The sequence below is a fragment of the Genypterus blacodes genome, unplaced genomic scaffold (assembly GCF_046128005.1).
Source record: "Genypterus blacodes isolate CSIRO-AG114 ecotype Tasmania unplaced genomic scaffold, CSIRO-AGI_Gbla_v1 ptg000033l_1, whole genome shotgun sequence".
Taxonomy (NCBI): domain Eukaryota; kingdom Metazoa; phylum Chordata; class Actinopteri; order Ophidiiformes; family Ophidiidae; genus Genypterus; species Genypterus blacodes.
In genome coordinates, this window is record NW_027466846.1 from 540,369 (window position 1) to 556,125 (window position 15,757).

The 15,757-nt window shown below is 44.3% G+C and overlaps 4 protein-coding genes across 4 annotated transcripts in view; 3 read left to right on the top strand and 1 right to left on the bottom strand.

Annotated features, from left to right (window-relative positions):
* pacc1 (proton activated chloride channel 1) overlaps nucleotides 1-15,757 on the bottom strand; it is a 183,485-nt gene that overhangs the window by 155,203 nt on the left and 12,525 nt on the right. The gene's annotated exons all lie outside the window — the stretch shown is intronic.
* Nucleotides 3,974-5,682, top strand: LOC142995602 (nanos homolog 1-like). The gene has a single exon (XM_076146716.1). It carries the CDS (start codon nucleotides 3,978-3,980, stop codon nucleotides 4,797-4,799), a length of 822 nt encoding a protein of 273 aa, XP_076002831.1. The 5' UTR covers nucleotides 3,974-3,977; the 3' UTR covers nucleotides 4,800-5,682.
* Nucleotides 8,063-10,268, top strand: neff2 (neuronal intermediate filament family member 2). Its single transcript, XM_076146746.1, has 3 exons — nucleotides 8,063-9,194; nucleotides 9,919-10,043; nucleotides 10,135-10,268. The coding sequence occupies exons 1-3, from the start codon at nucleotides 8,187-8,189 to the stop codon at nucleotides 10,193-10,195; spliced, it is 1,194 nt and encodes a 397-aa protein (XP_076002861.1). The 5' UTR covers nucleotides 8,063-8,186; the 3' UTR covers nucleotides 10,196-10,268.
* On the top strand, nucleotides 13,233-15,313 carry mrps26 (mitochondrial ribosomal protein S26). Its single transcript, XM_076146614.1, has 4 exons — nucleotides 13,233-13,620; nucleotides 14,025-14,171; nucleotides 14,311-14,434; nucleotides 14,525-15,313. Exons 1-4 carry the CDS (start codon nucleotides 13,400-13,402, stop codon nucleotides 14,654-14,656), a joined length of 624 nt encoding a protein of 207 aa, XP_076002729.1. The 5' UTR covers nucleotides 13,233-13,399; the 3' UTR covers nucleotides 14,657-15,313.

Genomic DNA, 15,757 nt, shown 5'->3' on the forward strand with positions numbered 1-15,757 from the left:
CAGCTCATTGAGCGCTGCAGATCTACATCCTATATTTCTCGCCTGGGTGGCCACAATAGTAATTAAAGGCAGTGTGTGAGTGCTTCGCTCTGCCCATAAAGTAAATGCACATATCAGCATTGCTCGGGTTTGGATATTCCTACTGGGCTAAAATACTACAAGTAAACTTCAAACGCCTCGCCGTGCACTCGCCTGGCTGCACAGTTTAAAAGCTCAACATGGTGTGTGGGACAATGGCGGGCCCTCGAAAGCACTGTGGTAATCAGGGGCAATGGAATTTTCCCTGCATCATTAAAAAAGGATTGGTCCGCTCGCTGCGTTCGTGGGAAGTGCCGTTAGTTAACTCAACAAAGGTGCTCCGGCCATGGACCCCCAGAGATGAAGGGCGACGCGGGGGCTCAGCGAATCCTCCTCTAATCCTCCCTGCCCCATTGTACTGATACACTCTAAACCCTTTGACCACTTCCCGCTCTAATCTCTGCAGATTTGGGTGAGTTAAACAAGTTTCTGATCCACTGGCTCACATCCTCCTCCTCCTCCTCCTCCTCCTCCGTCTCTGCTTTCTGCTTCTGTGACAAGTTTGGTTGCAGCAAAGAGTATTAATTCCTTATATAACACAGAAAGTAAAGTGAGTGTACAACATAAAGCACTTTTTAAAAGACAATATTACAAAATATGCAAGCTGTCAGGAGAATGCCGTCAGCAGAATGAACCAAAAGGAGTTCAAGTTAATTAAAGAAGTAAACAAAGTAAAAAAAAACCTAAACAAAAGTGTTGTTATAAATGGTAATTTAGCAGCAATACATTTCAGGGGAGCTCGTGTGCTGAGTTATCATTCTGCAGGGAAAGATTTCAAAAAAAATGTTCCGTCATTATAAAAAATGGAACTCGTGATTGAAATACTTTACTCAGCAGGTTGAGGGATAACATGGATTTGACTCAAGAGTTGAAAATGGTCAAATGTCCAAAATTGGAATTTAATATTCAACTGTCCACTTTTTTGTTTTTTCTAAGTTAACCAGCACATTGATCCTTTCAGTCCTAACACTTCAAATACGTCAAGAGGATGTTGTGTATTCTGTATATAAGTGTGTGTGTGTGTGTGTGTGTGTGTGTGTGTGTGTGTGTGTGTGTGTGTATTCATGAATGCACAGCGGCAGGAAGGTGGGGGTGGAGCTTTTGGGTAAGTAATAGCCGGCCACATTCAGCGAGCTGGTGGTCATGACAAAGCACTTGATGGGCAGAAAGACAACCCCTAATTTCGGGGTTGACCTTGGCTTGTTTAGCATTCCCCATTGCTGCTGGTGACACTGACACGCGTCTGGAGCTGGGTCGAGTGTAGGGAGCAGGGGCTTTTCCAGGGGGGTGGGGGGGTGTGTGTGTGTGTGTGCAGATGGAGGGACCGTTAGGGATGCAGTGCTATACTCCCAAGAGGGGAAGCAGAGGTCAGGGATCAAAGCCCCAACTGACTGCCCACCCAGCTCCGTGTCTGGGGAGGCGCAAGATCCAAAATTAACTGCTGCTCCGGCAAGCCACATTATGCAGTTTATGCAATTAATGCAAAGACTGGAATGGCAGGGGTCTACAGAAGCAGTGTGTGTGGGTGGGTGGGTGGGTGTATATGTGTGTGTGATTGTATGCATCGTGTGCCAGGCTGTTGTATTTGCACAATGTAGCAGTGCAGCTGGTACACACACACACACACACACGCGCACGCACGCACGCACGCACGCACGCACGCACGCACGCACGCACGCACGCACGCACGCACGCACGCACGCACGCACGCACGCACGCACGCACAAGCACACACGCACACACACCGAGTCTAGAGAGGTCTTTTAATTAAAGGATTTGTTAATTTTCTATTCAACTTGACAGTGATGAATGGGGGAACGGTGTCGGCCCATCTCAGCCTCAGACCTGCCTAGGAGACCTCTGGGTGCCATCATCACACTGTATTTACACATGGATGTTTTTAACCCGTCACAAGCGAAAAATTGCTGAATTGAATAAGAAAATAAATATATTTGTGTGGCTCCAGTTCCATAGCCGCTCATATGGAAGACGGACGGGACGAAAAAGGAAGAGTAGAGGAAAACAATGCTCATATTCTATGAACAAAGCATGTTAGGCTTATGCTGCAATCGTTTCTAAACGCCTAAAACTACACACGGAATCTCAAATGGTATTCTGCAGGCAATACCCGAAAGCATTTCCATTTAAATGTATGGGTTTTAGAAATCATTCTGTAATATCAGCTGCATTTTTTTTTTTTTTAAATCAAATAATGGAACAAAAGCTCTTCATATGTAAAAGTGAAACATATTTCAAATTCAATATCAATATTTCCCTTTGTTGGCCCTGACCATGTTTTGCATTAAGAGCAATATAGGCACCCAGAAGCTGAAGAGCCACATGTCATATTGGCCCCTGTGCAATTGATCTATTGTGATATGGCAGCCATTCATCTTTTAAATGCTCTCTCATGATTTCCTTTGTGCATACAGAGCCGAAGGTGACCTTGAAAATGGACCATGTGGTGTATTCGGATGATAATTTATTCTCACATACAAGAAAGAAGTCTCGCTAACATGATTTTTTCCCTTCTTCTTCATGCTTTTGTGTTTATCTCCGCATGTGCCTTTCTCTCTGGAAACTTTTCAGAGCCAACGCCTGCGCTTTCCAAAAGTGCCTATTCCAGGATTTATCCGCCAATGCAAATTTTTTTGGGAAAAGAAAGAGAGAAAGATTCCTGGAAGATTCTATCACCAGACCGAAGTCTTTACAGATTTTTCGCCTCTTTAAATAAACTATAGTCACGGATGCAAAGTACATGCAAGAAATATGTCCTTCAATAGGAACCTACAGATAATCTTTGCAAAGTCATTGTCATCAGGCCAGAAGTGGAATGAGAACAAAAGGAGCTTAATTATAGTTTGGTAATTTCAACACTTGAACATCCTGATGAATTTATTGACCTTCCTAATGCTCACATCTATAAAGTCTTTGGCATTAATGAACAGCGGGAGCAAATTGGGTCTTTACTCTAATGTTAAAGTAAACGACGTGACGAAATGACTTCTGCCTGAACTTTGACTATCCTTCGTATTTCACAATAGTATCTGACAAAAATAGTAATGTGGTCATTGTTCCAGCAGTCAGGTCATTAAGCTCTCTATTTTTGTGAGCCTGCCTTACTGCACTTTGACTGACACACACACACGTACACACACATGGCACACTCCGATTTAATGCATATTAATGAAGTTAAACGGCTTGCTGTGGAGAGGAGACAATGGAGCAGGAGAGGAAAGGCTGGTTGCGAGCACAAAGCCGTGGACTCAGGAGGCAGAACAGGTGCGGGCAGGACATGGCAGCTCCATGTGGAACGGCTCACTATAGGCTCATCAGTGCAGGAAGCTGTTATGCTCATGTATAGCATGCAGATTTCTGGTTTGGTCTCCATTTTTGTTTGATGCTGTAGTGTTTCCAACAACATTTCCTATCCACTTACTTCAGCTTTCATTGATTTCCTCCTATTATAGTTTGAGTTTCACGTCTGCATGTTTTGTTTATATTCCTAACACTGGTACCTTAGCATTAGTTTGTCCTCATCTGCAACAGATAAACAACAAGCTAAATGCACATTGATCCTGATCATCTCTCCAAACTTACTCCTGTTATTCTACAACGACATTTGAAAATAAAGAAAACAAACAACAATTTTAAAACAATAATGATGATGTGGTTCATGCAACAGGATAAATTATATGTCAGTGACAGGCTTTATTTATATTCTGGGGGAGGTAGGGGGCGTGGATGTGGGGAGTGGTGGGGGTTAGCAGGCTCTGCGGACCCTCCTGCTCCTGTGGGGCAGCAAGATAATCAACTTGAACCAAGCCACGCCCCCTTCTTCTTCTTCTTCTTCTTGTTTTTCTCTCTCCATATCCTCAGTAGAACTTATCTGCGCCTACATGTTGAGCTCCCTTCATACACAAGAGGAGCGAGAGGAGAGAGCGGATCACCTGCTCGAGCTCCCCATGCTGACTGATCCATCACCGTCCTCCACTCGATTCTTCCTCACGTCCAAGTCCTCTCACCTCGCAGGGATGGATTTGTTAGACCGCGGTTACTTAGACGCGCGGTCCCCCTATGATTACACCTTTAATTTTTGGAACGACTACCTCGGTCTGTCGACACTTGTGGCTAAAAACAAGCTCCCCAGCCCGGCATTCAGCCCAAACTCCATTACCGAGTCTCTCAAAGCGACCCTGGGCCTGGATGATTCCCCGGTTTGCTCCTGCGTAATTGGGCACGGCGGGGACAGCGACGGACACATGGAGTGCTGCTGCTGCTGCGCGGCTCCCGGATCCCCGCCGATCTCCATCTACGATCTGAAGGAGCGCATCTCGCTCCTGAGTCCGTACGATCCCCTCGCCGGTGACTCGCCGCTGGCAGATAGAGATTCTCCCGTCTACAGGGGAGGCTTCACCGGCCTGGATCTGCTCTCCATGGAGCGGAGACGCAAACAGACTCAGAGGGGGAAGCCGGAGCCGAAGGTGTGCGTGTTCTGTCGGAATAACGGAGCACCGGAGGAGGTTTACGGCTCTCATATCCTGAAGACAGCGGATGGCAGAGTCCTGTGCCCCATCCTGAGGGCTTATACCTGCCCGCTTTGCAGTGCCAACGGAGACAATGCGCACACCATCAAGTACTGCCCGCTTTCTAAGGACCAGCCGAGCCAGAGAGTGCCAAAGGGAGGCAGGGTGCTCGGGAAAAGACTGAAAATCTTCTAAACAAGGAGATAACTGAAGTTTGAGCTGTTTTTGAGATTGAGATTGCACTGTTAATCGCAGTAATGTGGCCCCATTTCGTGCACAAGACAAGTCTGGAGAGAGTCTTCATTAAGCAAATAAGATTTTTATCGAGTTACTTTTTCTATGTGTCACTGCGTCGTTTGTAATATTTTTGCTCTATATTGCTATTCTATGGGCACATAGTTTACACTTTGACGCATTCTGCGCAATAGCCTCCCCCCCCCCCCCCCCCTTTTCATCACTCTGAGGACTTGGCGATCACAGGTGAACCAAAGTACTGTACAGATCGACATGTGAATGAACTCTTTCATGCTGTAATCGGGGTGTTGCTGCGCAGTGTGAGTGAAAACAGCCAACCCGACTGAATATGCAGCACTCCTGATTTGAAATGAATGTTAAAGTCCCCATATACTTCATTGGCTCATGGATGCAACAATGCAAGTTATTCTTCTATATATCGAGCACATTTTGTTCCTGATACAAATGTTTTCTACCAAAGGAATACACTTTTGTATTAAACTAGCCTAAAAGTCATTTTTCTGTATTGTTTATATGTTGGGTGTATTATGTTCTTTATAGTGTTTGACATTATTCTACCTGAACTCAAATGTATAGCTCTGTCATGCAGTTTGCTCGGTTACTTCTGTTTACTGTCCCAAACTGTCGCAAACACTGATGCATTCAACTTAATTCAACTGATTTCCGGCACCCAGATTTCAACAGGAAATATATATCTGTAATTCTTGTAAATGTATTAAAGGGGGTGAATAATTTTAGCAATGAAAGCCTGACATTCCAAAGTCTGTCTATAGAAATGTTTTATGTACTTATTTTTACCTTATGTATCATTGGGAAATATATTCACTGTAAATTGCCTCTGAATAAACAAGTTATTTGCACTTGCTTTGGTTATATGGGACTGTAACATATTTAGATTAGGTAAGAAGTAAGATTAAGTAAGATTAACACACTCCGCTGCTGCAAAACACGACTGAAAATATCCATAAAACTCTATTTCGCTTCAAAAATACAACAAAAATAATCACTTCTGCAAGTCACACTGATATGCAACACAACTGCGTTATCTAGTGGTCGGACTGTGTAATGACAACATCCCTTTAAAAAAGATCCTAAAATCGCTAACAAATAAAACATGTCAGAGCTGAATTGTTACATAAATCGAGTTGATGTACTGCAGTGTAGTAATCTGCTAATGTGAACACACTATAAGTCATTTACGTCATCACTCAAACACTCTCAAAGCATTTCTGGGAAACCATCGACCTTGGTTTGTTTTTACATTTGAGACTTTAGTTAGAGAGTCAGAATAGTTGGATCTTTTGCCACGTGACATTAGGAGGATGAGTTTTAAATTAGTAGTAACTTTGATTAAAAACAAACAAACACACCTGGTATCAGCCTGTGTGTTCACCAAGAGGCTACACGACTCAAGCCCCCAAATCAAGCTAGTAAGCTAGTATGCTAGGTAAGGTTTAGTGTCAATACTAATAATAATATAACAGATGTATCTTTAATATAATACCATGTAGATTAAGATCATTCACAGGGTCTCTTTTGAAGACTTGTTCTGATAAAGAGGTGTGTGTGCTTTGAAACGACCTGGACACATATTTCACTCTCAAAATAAGTTTTATTGTGCTTTTGTTCTCAATCGCCCCTTGAAAGTTGGAGCGATCGATGAGCTTCATTGACCTCTATTGGCGAACACAGGGAATTGCACCTTGACACAATTTGTTTCCTAAAAATGGATGCAAATGTGTGTAATTGACACGATCGATGATGTTGAGCAAAGGAGCAAATGAGTGTAGAAATTCATGCATATAACTCAGTTAAAGCGTTTAAAGCATAAAGGCTGCTGATCAATACCAGAGCCTCAAAAATGAGTTTACTATGCAGTTGATGTCAGTTGTGTCTGGTTACAATGACTCAACATACTCTCAGTGCCTCCACACGGCCACATGCATGTTAAAATGCTGAATGATGGATGGATGACATCATCTGAATACTGATTCTGCTTGATCGTTTCCTTTTTATGCTTGAAAACGAGACATTTAAAGCTTTTGAAGCCACTGATACTGTGTGTAATCTAAGTATATATACAGCCTGTATTGAGCAGGGATCGGAACCATTTTCTCGGTAAGAACATGAGCTTGATGCCTATTTTTAAACCAAACTCTAACAACGACTTGAAAGCACATTCTGACTCATCTGTGGATGCTTTAACAGCAGGCGTGTTCCTCCGTGTCAGCAAATACACATTCTTCCTCTGTGGTATCTGTCTCGGTGCCCACAGAGTCTCCGACACCTCGCTGTCAGGACGGCTCAATAACATTAGTGACTCATCAGTTTGCGGTCCAAACAGATCAGATAGATGTGCCTAAACAGGAAACAAACAGTTGCAGAGACAGAGGACATCAGAGACATCGATGTCTGCAGAGGGACATTCATGGTGATGCAGACAACAATGACGAAAAGGAGGCAATCAAAGAGAAATGCTTTCAAAGGGGAAACTATTCTGAGGTTTCTTGATGTATTCGTGCGATAAAGTAACAAAGTATATCACCAGTCATCTATGTAAAGTCAGATAAATGGGAAAGGCTTTTGTTATTTTAGTATATGGGTTAATGTGATGTTAAATCAGGCCGCAGACAATGCAGAGTCAGCACATCTCCAACATCAATCTATTTAAGCACAACGCAGTCGACACGCAGATGAATGTATTGTTTTCTACGGCATTGAAGCTACTCTGTGTGAGCTGAGTTACAGATATGAGCATCAGCTATTGATTCTCTCTCACACTCGGTTGTGGGAAAACTCTTTGTTTCACAAGCTTGACTTCAATCCTTTTCTCCCTTTGACGGATGCTTGTGATCTGAGTTTGCTTGAAAAAGAAATACACTGCACCACACGACAAGAGGATGAAATAGAGCCCAAGCTACATGTAGATGATTGTAGAGGAACAGTTCAAGGAAAAGCTTGTCTTGCCATTTCCAGGGCCGATTAAATAAAAGTGCTCTACCACATCTATCCTGCCTGCGATGGCTGAGAGTGAGTCTGAAAACCAACCTCTCCTCTCCACTGCAGCAGTTTTCTATTGGCCTAGTGGATGCTGACAGCACTGATGTGTCCCTGTGGCAGAGGCAGGGAGGGAGGGGGCTGAGCAGCCTCTCTCTATATAAGCCTGGGATCTGCAGCATCACTGAGCTGGTGCAGTGCAAAAACGCTCGCTCATCCTCACCGATGGTGTGCAGAACAAGGGGGACATAAAAAAAAAAACCTTCTGAAACTAAAACTTCCATTTCTTTTTCTTACACAAACAAAAAAAAATCCCAATAAAAATTCATCATGAGCTACGATTCCTACTACTCCTACCGCCGTCCTTGGGACAACTACAGAGGCTCCCGATCCACCACCAAATCCTCCATATCTTCCTCCCTCTACTCTTCTCCTCGAGCTCCTCCGCCTGGGAAGAAGATCCTGAGGCTGGCATCCTCTTCCCTGCCAGATGGGTCTGAGAGGATGGACCTGGCACAGGCCAGCTCCCTCAACACAGAGCTGCTGGGCCTGCGGTCACAGGAGAGGGAGCAGCTTGTGGACCTGAATGACCGCTTTGCCACCTACATCGAGAAGGTGAGGCGCCTGGAGCTGCAGAACCGAGCCCTCCTGGCCGAGCTGGAGGCGCTGAGAAGACGACAGAATGACCCGTCCCGTCTGCAGGCCCTGTATGAAGGGGAGGCGCGCAGTCTCAGGGCGATGATCGATTCGGAGAACGGAGACAAGATACGGAAGGAGGCGGAGAGGGACTACCTGCACGACGTGTACGAGCAGATGAAGGAGCGCTGTGACGAGGAAGCCCGGCGCCGTATGGATGCCGAGGAGGCCCTGCAGAGGGCCAAGGAGGAGGCCAGCAGGTCCGTGCTCTCCAACTCTGACAGCGAGGCCACCGTGGTCTCCTTGTGCGACGAGATGACGTTCCTGAAGAAGGTCTTTGCCGAGGAGCAAGTAGAGCTACAAGCTCAGCTGCAGGTGGCTAACATCAGCGTGGACGTGGAGGTGACCCGACCCGACCTCTCCATCGCACTGCGAGACATCCGGGGACAGTACGAGCGGCTGGCGCACAAGAACATGCAGGCGGCCGAGGACTGGTACAAGAGCAAGTTTGCGAGCGTGGCAGAGATGGCCAGCAAAAACAACGAGGCCGTGCACGCCATCCGGGAAGAGACCATGGAGTACCGGAGGCTGCTTCAGTCCCGCTCGTCTGAGATCGAGGTCCTCCGGAACGTCATCGACAACCTCAACAAGCAGCTGGAGGAGCTGGAGGAGACGCAGACCAAAGAGGTGGCAAAGTACCAGGTGAATGAGGGATTAATAGATTCTGGAACAGGAAGTGCAGATAATCTGACCATTATGCTGACTTAATCTCTCTTATTGTTGTTAATCTTAGAGCTTTTGTCTTAACTAACATGCTGTTGAAAGTGACAGAAAAGAGAAGAGGGACATGAGGTAATGGCTATTTATTTAAGTCCCCTTAAGATGAATAACATGTTTATCAAGGGAGTCTGTGATTCACATTTGGAACCTTCATGTCCCGACGACACATGCACACTGACCAAGATGTCCTTGTGCAACCCTGCCGTGAGACGACGTCACTGAGACTTAGTGGATAATATATATAAACCTGTGTGACCCTAAAAACTGGGAATAAGTACGCATACAATATTCCGGTATATATCTACAGTATATATTAGATCACAGCAGGATCCTTTTTACTACTAGGTGACACAAAAATGCACCAGCGCCCCCCCCTCCCCATCACACACACACACACACACGCACACACACACACACACACACACACACACACACACACACACACACACACACACACACACACACATCTCCATACTGTAGTGCTCAGCAGGAACTGATGCTTGACAGCAGAGGTGAAAGCCTGCAAGGTTTCTGAATGGAGCGAGAGCACAATAAAGCTACAAAACAATTAGAATTCCGAGCGATCTTGTGTTAAATCTCCCATCATGATTCTATCTCACTGCTTTTTTTGTTGTTGCTCTGGTAGATGAGGATAAGTGACCTGGAGAGGGATATCACTGAAGCCAAGCAGGAGATGGCGCGCTACCTGAGAGAGTACCAAGATCTTCTCAACGTGAAGATGGCCCTCGACATCGAAATAGCCGCCTACAGGTAAACGAAGAGTCCGAGTGTCCAAATCCTGACTAACTAGCTGCTCAGATGAGAGGAGAGTTTGTCATTGACCTGTGTTTTGCATTTACAGGAAACTTCTGGAGGGGGAAGAGATTCGACTGGCGTATCCTTCCCTTCCCGCCCTAAATTGAGGTCAAAATTCGGAATGCCACTGGTCTGGCATGAATCTGAATCTTTCACCCCCTCCCCTCCTCCCTCCGTATCCTCAGCCCTTATCATCTCCTCCTGACTCCCTATCCCCGCCCCCTCCCAACCTTCTATTCACTCTCATTTCGTCCTCCCAACAATTTCTTTACTCCTCCCTCCCTCCCCCCGCCCGACGCCACCAACCAAAGCTCATCCTTCCCAAGACAGACGCGCCCTTGTGCAACACAAGAGGTCCACCAAGAAGTCCCCCTTCTTCTACACACGTTCTGACACCACAAACACCAAGAACAGCAGAATGCAGAGTGGCTGCACTGCATTAGTTTCACACAGCTGAGGCGGAGACGAAGCGTTTCTGTTGGCTGAGTTCCTTTTCTGTCTCTTGTGTGTTCTGGGGTCCAAACAGCAGGTTCCACATCTGACTTGCTGCTCTTCCTCAACGTGCAAACACTTGACCAATTGTTTGTGAAGGGGGTGGCAAAAGTCATTTTATCGCCTGATGCTTGGACTTGATCTGAGTGTGATTAAGAAATGTGCAGTAGTATTGATAAGGAACTCTACCAACTGATGACATATTGTCCTGCACTCGTTCTGTAGTCGTAGTAAACGAAACAGTAACCTTAAAGATATGTTTGTTATATTATAGAACCATTTTCTTTCTTTCCTTACTCTTCCTCAGCATTTGCATACGAAGCAATACCACTTAGCTTTGGTTGATTTAAACCTTAAAGTGAGTCTGGCTTTTTCAATTGGACCAGTTGCTTATTTATCTAAATTTGCGTTAAAACTGTATTTTCTCACATAAAGGCCCTGGTGTGTAAAATGCTGTGGAAGACTTTGTTGTTGCTGGTTTCTCCTTATAATCACACAGTGTGTCGCTCAGCCTATCTGCATTACAATGTTCTGTTCTGTGACTTTGTTCAAGCTCGATAAGGAAACTGAAAGATAACTGCAGAAGCTCTTGTTTGTTTGTTTGTTTGTTTGTTTGTTTGTGTGCCAATCTTAGACCTGAGAGGTGCTTTACATTTGTGAAACCAATAGAGAGAGTCTGCACCATGATGCTTGGTGTACGAGCCAGCCACATACTGAATAAATATCTAACTGACCTACGAATCCCTGCACATGTTGTGTTGTTATTTGTTGATTTTGGTAGAAACAGGGATGACGGCATATAGAAGGAATAGGATTCACACGTAACTTAACACAAGGTCATTTCTTTATTGAGGCTGATTTTTGATTATACACTCTTAGACAAAGCAGTGATTTACATATTTATGAGCAGGTGTTCACATCCAAAACATTACAACAGGGTAAACAACATGTAAAATATGACAAAAGATGAGATAGTCATAGTTTAAGAGCCTGACATCATCTGCTTATAAGTCATATAGATGTCTGGATATATTTTGTCAGATTGAGTGGTTTCTTCTTAACTTACTTAGTCTCAATAGCAGGTGAACAACAAATACGCCAGCACTGCACCATTTCTCCTTATTTCCATCTTCCAGGCGAGCTGGCTGTAGCTCTACTGTGTGGCTCGGATGCCGCAGGATCATCAGTCAGGAGGCTGAAGCTTTTTTCTGAACAGGCTCATACATTGTGGAACTAAACAGAAGATAAAGAGAGGTGTTAGATGTGCTGTGTATTTGCCTGTATGTTAGGATCGCACATTGATAGCCCCTGGCACACTAAGGCTGATATTTGTGCAAAAGAGAGAGAGATTCTATAGTAATTATAATAATAATACTCACTAATAACTCACTGAATGACTTGTATATTAGCATTAGCACTAATTATCTGTGGCTGTACTCGCTGTTGCCTCTGGGAGTTTAAATCCAACAGACAGAGGATTTCTATTGTTTACCCACAGAAATAAATAAAAACTGGGTGATTAAGAGGACATCCAGGTTCTGCGACATTAAGACTTTTTTTTCCTTAGGGCTTAAATGGTAAAAAAAGGTGATTTATGACCCCACTGATTTTCCAAATTCTGTTTATTGGACAGGGTGAGTTTTATGCATTTTGCCTTTATAGAGTACTGTTCAAAAGTTTGGAATCACTGAAGACTGTCCTTGCTTTTGAAAGTACTCTTGTGCAATTGTGTCTGCACAGCTGAAAACCATTGTGCTGTTAAATGGAGCAATAAAAGTCTCCTTCTTTGGGATAATTGAGTATCTGGAGCATCAGCATTTGTGGGTTCAATTCTAGTCCCAAAATGGGCAGAAAGTAAAGAACTTGTCTTCCCAAACCTGTCCGCTGCTTTGAGAAATTGCCAATACTTAACAAAGGTAAGCATTAGTCTCTTCACAGAACAGAGCAAACTAGTTCTAACCAGGATTGAAAGAGATGTGGGAGGCCCTTGTGCACAACTGCAGGAGGATAAAAAAAAGAGTCTTTGGTCCTGGTAAAGTGAGGAATTTGTACTGGGTAAAAGGAATCTTAAATAAGTAAGGCTATCACGCCATTTTGCGACACCAGACCATACCCTATGGACTTGTGCTTGATTGCAACCAATTCCATCTCACAGGAGGACACTGACCCAAAGCACTGCTCTAAATTATGCAAGACCTATGTAGGGTAGAGGCAGTAAGCTGTTATTCTGTCTGTAAAAGTGGTATTTAATTTATATAGTCTGTCTGCCAAACAAATGGAGCTTCAGTATGCAGAATCATATATTGAGATCATGATTGACATTGATTGGGGGTTGGGATGTAATAGTTGGATACGCTATGAGAGGTGATCATGTACCAATCTTGAGTAGATTTGGAAGAACGATAATCAAAGATCCAGATTGTATAACAAAGAGAAAAAAAAGGAAAAAGTTACAAGAATGAAGATAGGTGTAACAGCTCACTCTATAAGGTAAAATGATATCAGATAGACCAATGGTGCAATGAAATCTGCAATTTCTTAATGAACTATTGAAGCAATACTGCTGCCAGCCTGAGGGGAGCAGCAACACGCCGCTATTGCCTCTTAGTTGCCATCAAGAATGACCTGCAGGTGGCAGTAGAGAGCAAAACCATCTGAACGTATCACTTCCTCCCGGTCAGAGGACACCAAAATGGCTGCCGCCTAATACCGATAACGTTTCTGTCTCAATGTTACTGTCAAACCTTTCTATTCAACTCCGTACGCGAAACTTTGCGTAACTTTAACATTTCCTATCAACCGCCTTTTTGGACGCCGCCATGTTCCAGGTCATTGGTGGAAGGAGCGTGCAGGCGGCCCGGCTACTCTCCCCTCGGTGCCCCGTGCTGGTGGAGACTGTTCGCGGCAGAAAGACCCGAACAGACCCGAAGGCCAAGTCCAAAGTGGACCGAATCAAGTATCCTCCCCCGATAGACCCGGTGGAGATGGTCGTCATGAAGGAGAGATTTACGGAGTACACGCTGATGATGAGGGCGCTCAGGTGGGTGAACGCGCTAAGGTCACCCGGTCCAAAACATGTCTCCTTAAGGGACTTTCTCTACATTTCTGTCCCCCTAAATGGACAAACCTGGACGGGTATCTGCTAACAACAAATAGTTTTGAGCTATTTGAGTACTAAATAACTCTTGTGGCAATATTTGTTTCCCTGTTGTAGCTCAAATGTGTGTTAAAATCTGTTAATAAAAAGTCCCCACCCCCCTCCTCAAACAACACATTGGTTTAGCCAGTGTCTTGACATCAGAAGGCCTCAAATGCCCCTAAATCATCCGTTTTTAAAGCTTTTGATCACATTTCTTGTTCCAAACCAATCAATCAAGTTTGCTCAAATTTGTAATCTCCCCCAATCTAGTGATAAATGGAATTCTTTGCTCGTGTGTGTTTCAGGCTTGCGTTTAAAGAGGAGATGCTTCAAAAGCGGTACGAGGCGGAGACGGGCTCCCTGGCAGAGGAGAGGGCGAGGCAGGAGGCGGAGGAGCACCGATCCCTCATGGCCTGGAACGACCAAGAGAACCTGAGGTTGCTCAATCTCAGGTGAGGAGGAATTCTGTGTGTGTGTGTGTGTGTGTGTGTGTGTGTGTGTGTGTGTGGTGATCTCGTTCTGTGTTTTCTGGTCATATGCAGTCATTCAAAGCGTATTATTACAATTAGCTGTATTGTAAATGTGATGCAGACTGCAGCGGGTACAGTTGGAGAAGGAAGAAGCTGAGGTCAAGAGGACACAAGCGGAGATTCGGCGAGAGCAGTTTCAGGAAAAATTCATCAAAGAAAAAGAGAGAGAAATTTTACAGTTACAGGTATTGTGTTTGTTATTACGATCTCGTCACAAACAGGTTCATATTTGGGACGATACCAGAGTTTAACCATCGCCTTTCATTTTGTTACAGGAGGATGCGAAGAACTTCATCACTTTGGAGAACTTGGATCAACGAATTGAAGAAGCTCTGGACAATCCAAAGAATTATAACTTTGCCATTGACCAAGAAGGGAGAGTGGCTAAACAGACGGTACTGCAGTGAAACGGCAGACAAACTCCTCTCTGCGTGATGGGAGACAAACACAAGACGAGACAGACACTCATCCAATAAACGTCCTGTCAGCTGGGACTGTGATCTGGATTTGATCAGACAAGGAATTGGATTTTGTTCAGTTTTAATATGTTGAAGATTAAAGGTGGCCAAACCTGTCAGACGTTTGAGAATTGCTACCGTTTCGTCCATTTACACCCACATTGTCCATTTTCTTTATTTTTCATGTTCCTGCACAAATGGACAGACCTGAGGTTTTTCTTACGTTTTTCACTGTTGACCCACAGCACTGATTTGTCTCTAGCATTTTCATTTTGCGACATCTGCTCATCGCTGTCTCTTAATGATATGTTATGTATACAAAGTCAACTAATGTTTAATGTTTCCTCTACACTTGTATGGTCTGAGTCATTGTGGACAAAATGTCATGATCATCTTACTATCCTTGGAATGAACTATTTTGAAGGCATTTTCATGATTGCTGCGATGCAAACTGTATAAATGGAAGCAAAATCAAATGTATTGTATTGATATTCTAAGATCTTGAGCTTGTCCTGTCTTGGTAGAACAATCATGACCCAATAAATACACTGGGTGGATCTACATGACAAGTATCAACCTCTATCATTAAAATATGTTTGCAAGTTACCAGATTTCCAAATGTGGGTGAATAAATAACAGGGAGAGCAAATATGACTCCATTTTGCAAACTAATGTCAAAGGAACCAGCATTACATCCTTTGTTCCTGCACTGGATGAAGTTGCCCTCTAGGGGGCACTGTTGTCCGCCTTTCTGACAGTATACCGAGTTTACCGTGAGGCATTAAAAGCATCTCATGCAAGTCAACGTGCTGCTCGACCCCTGTAATCCTCTTTTGTCAAGCCGGGCATGCAAGTGGAGGTGATGAAGACGATCAGCTGTGAAGACCAGGTCAGGCCACCTGAAGCAGCAGCAGAGTCGAAGGTAAGGAAGACAAAAAGACACCAGGCTTCAACCAAGACGTCTTTTGAAGTTATCGTCTGTTTTACTTCACAAGTCGGGATAAAGAGTGTAAACCTTTATTGTGATCAGCATTTTGACTTCTACACAGC